This window comes from Sesamum indicum, linkage group LG13 (assembly GCF_026168435.1).
Source record: "Sesamum indicum cultivar Baizhima isolate 11 linkage group LG13, ASM2616843v1, whole genome shotgun sequence".
In the NCBI taxonomy this organism is placed as follows: domain Eukaryota; kingdom Viridiplantae; phylum Streptophyta; class Magnoliopsida; order Lamiales; family Pedaliaceae; genus Sesamum; species Sesamum indicum.
Window position 1 is genome coordinate 3,809,531 of NC_142669.1, and position 12,628 is coordinate 3,822,158.

General features: G+C 34.6%; 1 protein-coding gene across 1 annotated transcript; it reads left to right on the forward strand.

Moving 5' to 3' along the window:
• Positions 1 to 3,505: 3,505 nt before the first annotated feature.
• LOC148784392 (ubiquitin C-terminal hydrolase 12-like) lies at positions 3,506 to 10,885 on the forward strand. Its single transcript, XM_088876982.1, has 7 exons — positions 3,506 to 3,641; positions 3,731 to 3,874; positions 5,972 to 6,027; positions 6,137 to 6,314; positions 6,393 to 6,494; positions 6,614 to 6,685; positions 6,828 to 10,885. The coding sequence occupies exons 1-7, from the start codon at positions 3,636 to 3,638 to the stop codon at positions 6,873 to 6,875; spliced, it is 606 nt and encodes a 201-aa protein (XP_088733108.1). The 5' UTR covers positions 3,506 to 3,635; the 3' UTR covers positions 6,876 to 10,885.
• Positions 10,886 to 12,628: the final 1,743 nt, after the last annotated feature.

The window sequence follows — 12,628 nt, forward strand, 5'->3', positions numbered from 1 at the left end:
AGTAATAGCGGCTAGGAGATCAATTAATTATGCTTTGTTCAGGCAATTAACGTATACAATAGTCACTATGAGGCAAAACATCGACTATGTGATAAAAGGGACCATTCCAAAGAGGTGAAATGCAAAGAGAGAAAATAAAAGAGAAGTTGAAGAGCAATAAAGGACACAAACATAGGCATCACACTAAGATAACGAGAAACAAGAAGCTTGGAGAAATAGAAAGAGCGAGGAATTTCAAAGAATCATGGAAGAAAATATGATGAGATCGGTTGGGAATTTATCCACAAAGTGATGAACCCAAATAAAACAATAACTACAGAGATAATGGTGGATTTGAAAACCCTTATTCTATAATATCAGACCACAAGAACCCTGACTTAGAGTTGTATGAATGCGTACTTGGTCGTAATGCTGCAGCATCTCTAACAAGTTTTCTACTCCTCGATATATTATAGGATGAGCTTTTGTCGCTGAGAGTAGATATTGTGTAATGTAAGCCGTAGTTTGGACGGATCATCGACTCTGAGTTTGTTCGCAACTCTCTTAGCAACTTCATCATATGAATCAAGCTTCGACCTTCACAATTAGTGAAATTTGAATAGCAGCGTTAAGTGGATCAATATTACCAATCATAACATAGGAAATTACACTCTAGAATTAAAAACCTGTCTTTTATTGAACTCACAGTTGTAAACAAAATTCATCCTTTTTGGCCTTTCCAAGCAGCGAAAGTCGATAACTTGGATAATTACAAACCAAAAAAAGTCAAGATATATTAGATGAAAGTTAGAAGCATCACATCGTTGCTTTAACAAGAAGGTAGTTACGGGGAAAAAGAATACTTTTAGACTTAGAACCATTATTTTTGGGGTCATTGAACGAAAATAGACGTTATAAATGGGATACATTGAGTAACTAATAGTGTCCAGGTATGCACACGCATATGCACACTAAGATAATGGGAATCAAGACCAGGTGCAAGAGAAAGAGCAAAAATTTTAAAAAGTCGTGGAGGATAATATGATGAGATCACTCGATAATAGCATACACCGATATGATTCATTGTTTCTCGGAGGTGACAATGTACAAAATTTATATTTTGTATATTTTTAAGCAAATAATAGCATCAAATTTATATTCTATTGAGAAACAAATAATAGCGGCTAGGAAAGCAATTAATTATGCTTTGTTCAGGCAATTAATCTATACAGTAGTCACTATGAGGCACAACATCGACTATGTGATAAAAGGGAGCATTCCAAGGAGGAGAAATGCAAAGAGAGAAAATAAAAGAGAAGTCGAAGAGCAATAATGGACCCAAACATAGGCATCACACTAAGATAACGAGAAACAAGAAGCCAGAGAGGGAGAAATAGAAAGAGCGAAGAATTTCAAAGAATCATGGAAGAAAATATGATGAAATCGGTTGGGAATTTATCCACAAAGTGATGAACCCAAATAAAACAATAACTACAGAGATAATGGTGGATTTGAAAACCCTTATACTATAATAAGTAATGCTTTTCAACTATAAGTAATGTACATAAATTAATTAATTGTGTCATTAAATTTAAATTTTGATGTTTGATATATTACTTTAAGTGAATAAAATTACTCTGAGATCACATTACGTAAATTTTATGGCTCCACATCTTTATCCAGATCGATGTCCTACATCGCTTCTCCTTGTTCGATTTCAGAAATTCGTATGTATCGGGTAACTGGAGTTTTGTAATCATCCTTTTAAGAACTTTAGATATGGTCAATTAAAGTTTCGATTACAAGTGATGTTTACATTATTCCATAACGAACATATATAAATCAGACTCTGAGTCTAATTTTCCTCCCACTAGTCCTTTGACGTGTGCAGGATCATTCCTCATACTCAAGACTTTTGCAGGACATATGTTTTTCATTCTATATCAAATATGGTTTCTGGATTGCGACTTAAGAAAACACCATGTTTTACAACTAGACGATTTTTTGAAAGTCCATATCTGGCGGCCCAACTAGTTCAGTGAAGCACCGGTCGAACCATGTCCAATCAAGGTTCAATTTCTCGTTTACCAGAGACAGTTCAACATCGTCTCTTCCAAAGATATTTCACTGAATGAGAATTTCTTTCTCATTTTCGAATGTTTCAAGAACTCCCACTAAATAAACATCACCTTGATCCCATCGAGGGGTTTGTCTCTATAACCAGTTTGGTTCTCCACCTCAAGTCTAATTTCTCCAAACTTTCTAGAAGTTCTTGAACTTGTGAACCCTCTACTTGCATTTGTGTATTTAGTAACTTACAGATGTCCATTTTGGATCCAATCCAATAGAACGTTTTTGACAAGCATTCTTTGTCCCATAAAGTGTTTTCACGGCTTTCTTCCTTCTCAAAAAGGATCCACAAGTTAGTAAACTCAAATCATCTATTACTAGACTCTTTGAATCTACCAGCCTACTCATCCTATCTATAGGGATATGGCCCTAGCTCATGCATGCCATTCTCTGTAAGTTATGTTCTTGACCATCCGTTTTAGTCAATTGTTTTGAGCATGCATATTCGAATTATGCAGTACGATAATAACTCAGCAGACTCAAAAGAATCTTTTATTGATCAAGTTTTGTAGTCTAATTTGTCCAACAATTGACTAACGACTTCATCACGTTGGGTTACATAATCATATACTATTTTGACAAGAATTCTATTAGCTAACTCTATATAGTCTTATTATTTTTCTAGTAATGGCCTAGCTATTCCTTAGCTTTAAGACTACTTAACTTAGCGTTCTTTTCCCTTTCATTTCTACAAATTATTTGCGGAAATGCGTTTCGAGAGCAAGTGTCCAACATTTGCGAATAAGAATAGTAATCATGTTTTCTAAACAAATGCCATAGTTGGGTGAAGGGGAATTCACGACACTCCCTCTTCTAATGCCTTTTGACAATTTTATGCAAACATCATAAGTAAATTTTTGCTGTAAAACCGTTATTCCATTTTCCTTCTACCCTCACCCATCAAGGCAACAGGGGCGTTGAAACTGCTTGCAATGACTGACTTAGCTTCATCCTTCTTTCTCATTTGGCATTTGTCTCCCTTGCTTTTCGCTTTTGAGTTTGAAGCCTCCAAATTCAATACCGATGGTGCAGATTCTTCAATCGGTGCCTCGTATTGGTTCAACTATTTTATCAACTCATGAAATGGTCTTCTTAAGCCCACTTAGAGTTTGTGATAAACAGGTCGAAGGAAGGATGAAGGGACCAAAGGATTTCGTCAATGTACATCTGCTTTAAAGATCAACATTGGGGTCTCAGAACTTCTCCATAGGGGATTGCATCTTAGCCCAGTGTTTGTGTACAGACGACCTCCAGTCATCTAGGTTCAAAAAATACTTTGGCTCCCATTGGTATGGACCAAAATTGGAAAACAATAGAAAGCGATAGGACCTATGGAGAAGCTAATATGCCAAAAATGCTATTTTCTCGAGACATAAAAATGCAAGTTTTCAGCTTATAGCAATAGATTACATGTAGATCTCTCGTTGCAAACTACATAAAGATAATCATTTTGAATGGTTTCAGGTATAAATTCGATGATGAACGAGTGACAAAAGAAGATATAATAAAGGCTTTAGACGAGCTTTATGGAGGTAAAGAAGAAGTAAATTTTCCTTTTATTTTTCCTACTTCTGTTAAAACTTGTTGATACTTTGTTACCTTTTCATTTATGTCTTGACAGCATGTAATGACGACAAATCCAGATAATGCCCCCCTCAAGTTTATGAGGCAATCTAATGCCTATATGCTGGTGTACATACGTGAAAGTGACAAGGATAAAGCACTGTGTGACATTGATGATAGAGATATTTCTCAGCATCTTAAGGTTTGATAAAAAATCAGCTCAAGTCATTTTTACTTTTATAAAAGAAACTTAGAGCGTGTTTGGCTAAGTTTAATTGAAACATCTTATGCTTCTAGATCTTATAAGATATTTTAAGATTTTATAGATATTTATTCTTATTCTAAAAATAAGTTCTTAAATTATTTGGATACATATGATGTTTGAGCTTTTATGACATTACAGTGTTAGACATAATAAGCTTTTGGATTAATTATATTTTGTCATCCGCACTATGACCGTTTTTATACATTGGCATCTAAACTTTTTTTGTGTCAACTTACCATCTTAACTTTACAAAATTTTACACTTTGCCATTTATAACTATTTCTCAACCAAGTTTTTTAGCGAAAAAAACATCACATGCAAGGCGCATGTGATGTTTAAGGATTATGTGATGTGATATTTTTCACATATATACAACATGCAATGTTCTTCCGGCATAAAATCAACAAAACGATGATCATATATGGCAAAGTACTAATTTCGCAAAGTTTTTATGGTAAGTTGACACCAAAAAAAATTTCTATGGCGAAGAGGGCTAGAAAATGAATCCTTATGTTTTTACTTGAATTTTATACTTAAAAATAGCAATAAGAGGGCTAACATAGATTAGACTCGTATTCGGATATCTGATGCAATTATTCGCTTAAAATTATAGAAAATATAAAACATGTACATTGTCTCTCCAAGAAAGCATGATTCATGCTGGAGTATAATGTTATATTATCCAATGATCTTGTTGGATTTTTTGGCCCATGCCCCCCCCCCCACTTGGATGGCAGCCCACTTGTTGCCAGGCCCATTACCTGACCCGACCCTTCTTCTACTTAACCCTATTCTTCTACTATTCAGTCGGTGCCTCTTCCTCTCCCTCCTTTCTATCTCTGATTTTGTTCCTCTCAAGTTTCCATTGCTCTTGGAAATCCCTCATCATCTCACCTCTTTCTATCTATGTTCTCTGTGTTCTATTAGTATATATATATATATTGGTTTTAAACAGATAGAACAACAACAAAACTAAAACCCCTTTTCGTGAAATACTTTGTGAAAATATTTGCTGAGTGTGAAAGAAACTTCTTAGTGGAATTTTAAGTGATTCTAAATGAAGCCTAAGTGGTCTCATTATGGATCTTTCTGTCTTGGTGGCTTTGTGGTTTTTTTGCAACCATGAGGGTTGTCGGCCGGTGGTGGCACTTGGGCATTCGGTTGCCAGATCTGGCTCCTAAGCCGATTACTTTACTGCTTTCCGTATTGTTATTATTCTATTATTCTTCTTTATTCATTGATCTAAAATTATTGTATAAGAGTTTTCAAATCCACCATTATCTCTGTAAATATTGTTTCATTTGGGTTCATCACTTTGTGGATAAATTCCCAATAGATCTCATTATATTATCTTTCACGATTCTTTGAAATTCCTCGCTGTTTCTATTTCTTCCTCTCTTGCTCCTTGTTTCTCGTTATCTTAGTGTGATGCCTATGTTTGTGTGCTTTATTGCTTTTCGACTTCTCTTTTATTTTCTCTCTTTGCATTTCTCCGCCTTGAAATGGTCCCTTTTATCACATAGTTGATGTTGTGCCTCATATTGACTGTATACGTTAATTGCCTGAACAAAGCATTATTAATTACTTTCCTAGCCCGTATTATTTGTTTGACTATAAAAGGTTTTACCTATTGAAGTATTTTGGTATTGATACTATTAATTGCTTAGATATACAAAATATAAAATTTGTACATTGTCACCTCCAAGAAATAATGAATCATATCGTTGTATAATATCATCAAGTGATCTGATCATATTATCCTCCACGATTCTTTAAAATTTTTGCTCTTTCTCTTGCACCTGGTCTTGATTCCCATTATCTTAGTGTGCATGTGCTTGTGTATACCTGGACACTATTAGTTACTCAATGTACCTCATTTATAAAATCTATTTCCTTTCAGTGACCCCAAAAAATAATGCTTCTAAGTCAAAAAGTATTATTTTTCCCCGTAACTACCTTCTTGTTAAAACAATGATGTGATGCTTCTAACTTTCATTTAATATATCCTGCCTTTTTTGGTTTGTTGTTCTGCAGGTTATCCACTTTCGCTCCTGGGAAAGGCCTAAAAAGGATGAATTTTGTATACAACTGTGAGTTCAATAGAAGATAGACTTTTAATTCTAGAGTGTAATTTCCTATGTTATGATTGGTAATATTGATCCACATAACGCTGCTATTCAAATTCCACTAATTATGAAGGTCAAAGCTTGATTCATATTATGAAGTTGTTAATAAAGTAGCGAACCAACTCGGAGTTAATGATCCATCCAAACTACGGCTCACATCACACAATATGTACTCTCAGCGACCAAAAGCTCATCCTATAAGATATCGAGGAGCAGAAAACTTGTTAGAGATGCTGCTGCATTACGGACAAGTACGCATTCATACAACTCTAAGTCGGGGTTCATTTGATGAGGGTGTGAAACTAACAAAGCATTAATTTCTTGTTCAGCTTTCTGGTATTCTGTACTTTGATGTAGGGGATATACCTCTGCCAGAATTGCAAAAGTTGAGAACCCTCAAACTAGCTTTCAGCCATGCGGCAAACTCTGATGTGAGTATTCATTCATAATTGGACTTTATGCTCCTATACAAGTGCATACATATGCAAGACTTGCAAAGTTATTATATATTTAGAAGACATTAAATATCTTATTTGTTTTCCATATATAGCTGGAAACTCACAGTATTAGGCTGCCAAAAGAAAGCATTGTGGGTGATGTGCTTGAGCATCTCAAGGAGAAGGTAATATAACTGACAAGTTATTACCGAGAGTCTGCGTGTGTGCTCCTAGAATTCTAAGATTTGTCGCTTAACATAGCGTTATATGATTTTTAACTGTTGCAATGTTTCATTAAACAAGTGAAACTTTCTCATCCAAATGCAGAGCTCAGGTTGCTGGAAGTATTATCGCACAAGATTTATAAGGTCCTGAATTACTGCATCTTCTTTTTGTTTCATTCATTAGTTTCGTAATAATAATGTCAAAATAATATTTTTCTAAACATTTACTTAATAATCCAACTGAAATAGTTAAATTCAATTTATTTTATGTTGAAAAATCTTGTATGGGTTGACTACACACAAATTGCACGTGTCGGAGATATGCACTTTGACTTGGAAGTTGAGTCTCAGAACTTGCTAGGTTTTTGTATTTTGCCCATGTGCTCTTCACTTAGTAAATTGTATATTGTGTTTCCAAATGGATGTTATAAATTTCTTATTCTAGCCTTCTATGCTTATTTTTTTAAGTTGTTGAAACTCCAAGTTCCTACAGATACATCCTAATAGTGATAAGATAGCAACAATAAATGAGAATCGCTGGGCTTTACGAGCAAAGGAGGTCTATTTCTATCTCTATACATATGTGTGTCTATGTATAAAAATGCTTTCATTTTTCAGGTGATACACATAACAAAAAATATCTTGTTAATTGTTTTCCATGTTAGTACTGTGTCTTTGATAGGCTATGACACGTTTTCCTATAAAATTGGCTTCCCCATATGTTCATCTTAAATATCAATAATTTCTCCACTTTTATAATTTCTCATTGCAGATTTTAGAGGAAGAGAAATTTCTTGGACCAAGTAAATGTTTGATTCATGTGTGTCACTTCATGCATCAGGATGCTCAAAATCAGACGGTAGTATTTCAGTTCGTTACTTCATAGTTTTCCTTAGATATTTGTACTCATTCTACGTCTGTATTTCAACTGCAAGTGCATCTCTTTCATTTTCTTCCTTTTAATTCTTATATATTCATTCTGCTTCTGGCAGCAAATTAAAACTCTTGGCGAACCATTCTTATTGATGATCAATGATGGTGAAACTTTTTCTTGAATCAAGGTTCTTGTGCAGAACAAGTTGCAATTACGAGATGAGGAATTTTAGAAGGTATTCCAGCCCTAGCCTAATTGTTACAATAACTTTAAATGAAGATGATGGTATGATGCTTATGTGGTTAGGCATGCTACATCTTCTACTTTCAGCTTGAATCTTCTCAATTTTATGCAGTGGAGATTTGCTTTTGTGTCACATAGTCAAGTAGAATACATGGAGGACTTAGATACTTTGTTCGACCATTTCCAGGTCTCACTCACTCTCTCACACAGACACACTCTGTGACAATATTTATATGCAGATGCGCTTAAATTTCATACTATGTTTTGACTCTATAGAGAAGCAGTATTTTTGCTTCTTGGGAGCAATATCTTGAATTGGAACACGTTAACAATACCCCTAGAAGGCTCGTGCAGCAAATTAGGTCATCTATACCGTGTTTTATTTTTATTTTTTTAATAAATTTGATTTTGTTGCTCGATGTTGATAATTTTGCCGAAAGCTTTGCTGAAAAACCTATTTGCAAAACTTTCAGCAACATTATCAACACCGAGCAACAATCAGATTTAGTAAAAAAAAATGAAAATAAAACAAGGTATAGATTACCGAATTTGCTGCAGGAGCTTTCTAGGGCTATTGTCAACGTGTTCCAGTCCAAGATATTGCTCCAAAGAAACACAAATAATGCTTCTCTGTAGAGTCAATACATATTATGAAATTTAAACGCATCTGCACATAAATATTGTCGCAGAGTGTGTCTATGTGAGAGAATGAGTGAGACCTGGAAATGATCGAACAAAGTATCTGAGTCCTCCAAGTATTCTGCTTGACTATGCTACAGAAAAGCAAATCTCCACTACATGAAATCGAGAAGATTCAAGCAGAAAGTAGAAGTTGTAGCATGCCTAACCACATAAGTATCATACCATCATCTTCATTTAAAGTGATTGTAACAATTTGGATCGGCCTGGAATACCTTCGAAAATTCCTCATCTCGTACTTGCAACTTGTTCTGCACACGAACCTTGATATGAGACAAAGTTTCACCATCATTTATCATCAATAAAAATGGCTCGCCAAGAGTTTTAATTCGCTGCCGAAGCAAAATGAATATATAAGATTTAAAAGGAAGAAAATGAAAGAGATGCACTTGCAGTTGAAATAGAGAGGTAGAATGAGTACAAATATCTGAGGAAAACTATGAAGTAACGAACTGAAAATACTACCGTCTGATTTTGAGCATCCTCATGCATGAAGTGACACACATGAATCAAACATTTACTTGCGCCAAGAAATTTCTCTTCCACTGGAATCTGCAATGAGAAATTATAAAAATGGAGAAATTGTTGATTTTAAAGATGAACATATGGGGAAGCCAATTTTAAAGGAAAAAGTGTCGTAGCCTATAAAGACACAGTACTAACATGGAAAGCAACTAGCAAGATATTTTTTTTTATGTGTACCACCTAAAAAATGAAAGCATTTATATACATAGACACACATATGTATAGAGATAGAAACAGACCTCCTCTGCTCGTAAAGTCCAACGATTGTCATTTATTGCTGCGATCTTATCAGTATTAGGAAATATCTGTAGGAACTTAGAGTTTCAGCAACTTAAAAAAATAAGCATAGAAGGCTAGACATAAGGAATTTCTAACATCCATTTGGAAGCACAATATTAAATTTAACTAAGTGAAGAGCACAAGGCCAAAATACAAAGCCTCGCAAGTACTGAGACTAAACTTCCATGTCGGAGTGCATATCTTCGACACGTCCAATTTGTGTGTAGTCAACCCATACAAGATTTTTCGGCATAAAATAAATTAAATTTAACTATTTAAGTTGGATTATAAAGTAAAAGTTTAGAAGAATATTATTTTGATATTAATATTACGAAACTAATGAATGAAACAAAAACAAGATGCAATAATTCAAGACCTTATAGATCTTGTGCGATAAAACTTCCAGCAACCCGAGCTCTGCTTTTGGACGAGAAAGTTTCACCTGTTTAACGTAAACATTGCAACAGTTAAAAATCATATAATGCTATGTTATACGACAAATCTTAGAATTCTATGAACACACACACGCACACTTCCAGTAATAACTTGTTAGCTATATTACCTTCTCCTTGAGATGCTCAAGCACATCACCGACAGTGCTTTCTTTTGGCAACCTAATACTGTGGGTTTCCAGCTATATATGGAAAACAAATGAGATATTTAGTGTTTGCTAAATATATAATAAATTTGCAAGTCTTGCATATGTATGCACTTGTAAAGGAGCATAAAGTCCACTTATGAATGAATACTCACTTCAGAGTTTACCGCATAGCTGAAAGCTAGTTTGAGGATTCTCAACTCTTGTAATTCTGGCAGAGGTATATCCACTACTTCAAAGTATAGAATATCAGAAAGCTAAGCAAGAAAGTAATGCTTTGTCAATGCTTTGTTAGTTTCACACCCTCATCAAATGAACCCCGACTTAGAGTTGTATGAATGCGTACTTGGTCGTAATGCAGCAGCATCTCTAACAAGTTTTCTACTCCTCAATATCTTATAGGATAAGCTTTTGGTCGTTAAGAGTAGATATTGTGTGATGTAAGCCGTAGTTTGGACGGATCATCGACTCCGAGTTGGTTCGCTACTCTCTTAACAACTTCATCCAATGAATCAAGCTTTGACCTTCACAATTAGTGAAATTTGAATAGCAGCGTCAAGTGGATCAATATTACCAATCATAACATAGGAAATTACACTCGAGAACTAAAAGTCTGTCTTTTATTGAACTCACAGTTGTAAACAAAATTCATCCTTTTCAGGCCTTTCCAAGGAGCGAAAATGGATAACCTGCAGAATTACAAACAAAAAAAGTTAGGATATATTAGATGAAAGTTAGAAGCATCACATCGTTGCTTTAACAAGAAGGTAGTGTTGGGGTGAAAGAATACTTTTCGACTTAGAACCATTATTTTGGAGTCACTGAAAGGACATAGATAATATAAATGGGGTACATTGAGTAACTAATAGTGTCCAGGTATGCATACGCACATGCACACTAAGATAATGGGAATCAAGACCAGGTGCAAGAGAAAGAGCGAAAATTTTAAAGAGTCGTGGAAGATAATATGATGAGATCACTCGATAATATTATACTCCGATATGATTCATTGTTTCTCGGAGGTGACAATATACAAATTTTATATTTTGTATATTTTTAAGCAAATAATAGGATCAAATTTATATTCTGTTAAGAAACAAGTAATAGCGGCTAGGAGATCAATTAATTATGCTTTGTTCAGGCAATTAACGTATACAATAATCACTATGAGGCAAAACATCGACTATGTGATAAAAGGGACCATTCCAAAGAGGAGAAATGCAAAGAGAGAAAATAAAAGAGAAGTTGAAGAGCAATAAAGGACACAAACATAGGCATCACACTAAGATAACGAGAAACAAGAAGCTTGGAGAAATAGAAAGAGCGAGGAATTTCAAAGAATCATGGAAGAAAATATGATGAGATCGGTTGGGAATTTATCCACAAAGTGATGAACCCAAATAAAACAATAACTACAGAGATAATGGTGGATTTGAAAACCCTTATTCTATAATATCAGACCACAAGAACCCTGACTTAGAGTTGTATGAATGCGTACTTGGTCGTAATGCAGCAGCATCTCCAACAAGTTTTCTACTCCTCGATATATTATAGGATGAGCTTTTGTCGCTGAGAGTAGATATTGTGTAATGTAAGCCGTAGTTTGGACGGATCATCGACTCTGAGTTTGTTCGCAACTCTCTTAGCAACTTCATCATATGAATCAAGCTTCGACCTTCACAATTAGTGAAATTTGAATAGCAGCGTTAAGTGGATCAATATTACCAATCATAACATAGGAAATTACACTCTAGAATTAAAAACCTGTCTTTTATTGAACTCACAGTTGTAAACAAAATTCATCCTTTTTGGCCTTTCCGAGCAGCGAAAGTCGATAACTTGGATAATTACAAACCAAAAAAAGTCAAGATATATTAGATGAAAGTTAGAAGCATCACATCGTTGCTTTAACAAGAAGGTAGTTACGGGGAAAAAGAATACTTTTAGACTTAGAACCATTATTTTTGGGGTCATTGAACGAAAATAGACGTTATAAATGGGATACATTGAGTAACTAATAGTGTCCAGGTATGCACACGCATATGCACACTAAGATAATGGGAATCAAGACCAGGTGCAAGAGAAAGAGCAAAAATTTTAAAAAGTCGTGGAGGATAATATGATGAGATCACTCGATAATAGCATACACCGATATGATTCATTGTTTCTCGGAGGTGACAATGTACAAAATTTATATTTTGTATATTTTTAAGCAAATAATAGCATCAAATTTATATTCTATTGAGAAACAAATAATAGCGGCTAGGAAAGCAATTAATTATGCTTTGTTCAGGCAATTAATCTATACAGTAGTCACTATGAGGCACAACATCGACTATGTGATAAAAGGGAGCATTCCAAGGAGGAGAAATGCAAAGAGAGAAAATAAAAGAGAAGTCGAAGAGCAATAATGGACCCAAACATAGGCATCACAGTAAGATAACGAGAAACAAGAAGCCAGAGAGGGAGAAATAGAAAGAGCGAAGAATTTCAAAGAATCATGGAAGAAAATATGATGAAATCGGTTGGGAATTTATCCACAAAGTGATGAGCCCAAATAAAACAATAACTACAGAGATAATGGTGGATTTGAAAACCCTTATACTATAATAAGTAATGCTTTTCAACTATAAGTAATGTACTTAAATTAATTAATTGTGTCATTAAATTTAAATTTTGATGTTTG

What these genes read in the sequence shown, in the direction of transcription:
- LOC148784392 (XM_088876982.1), top strand. An exon ending in TGCTGCTGCATTACGGACAA is followed by an intron (nt 6,315 to 6,392) that starts GTACGCATTCAT and finishes TTTCTTGTTCAG; the next exon opens with CTTTCTGGTATTCTGTACTT. An exon ending in GCCATGCGGCAAACTCTGAT is followed by an intron (nt 6,495 to 6,613) that starts GTGAGTATTCAT and finishes TTCCATATATAG; the next exon opens with CTGGAAACTCACAGTATTAG.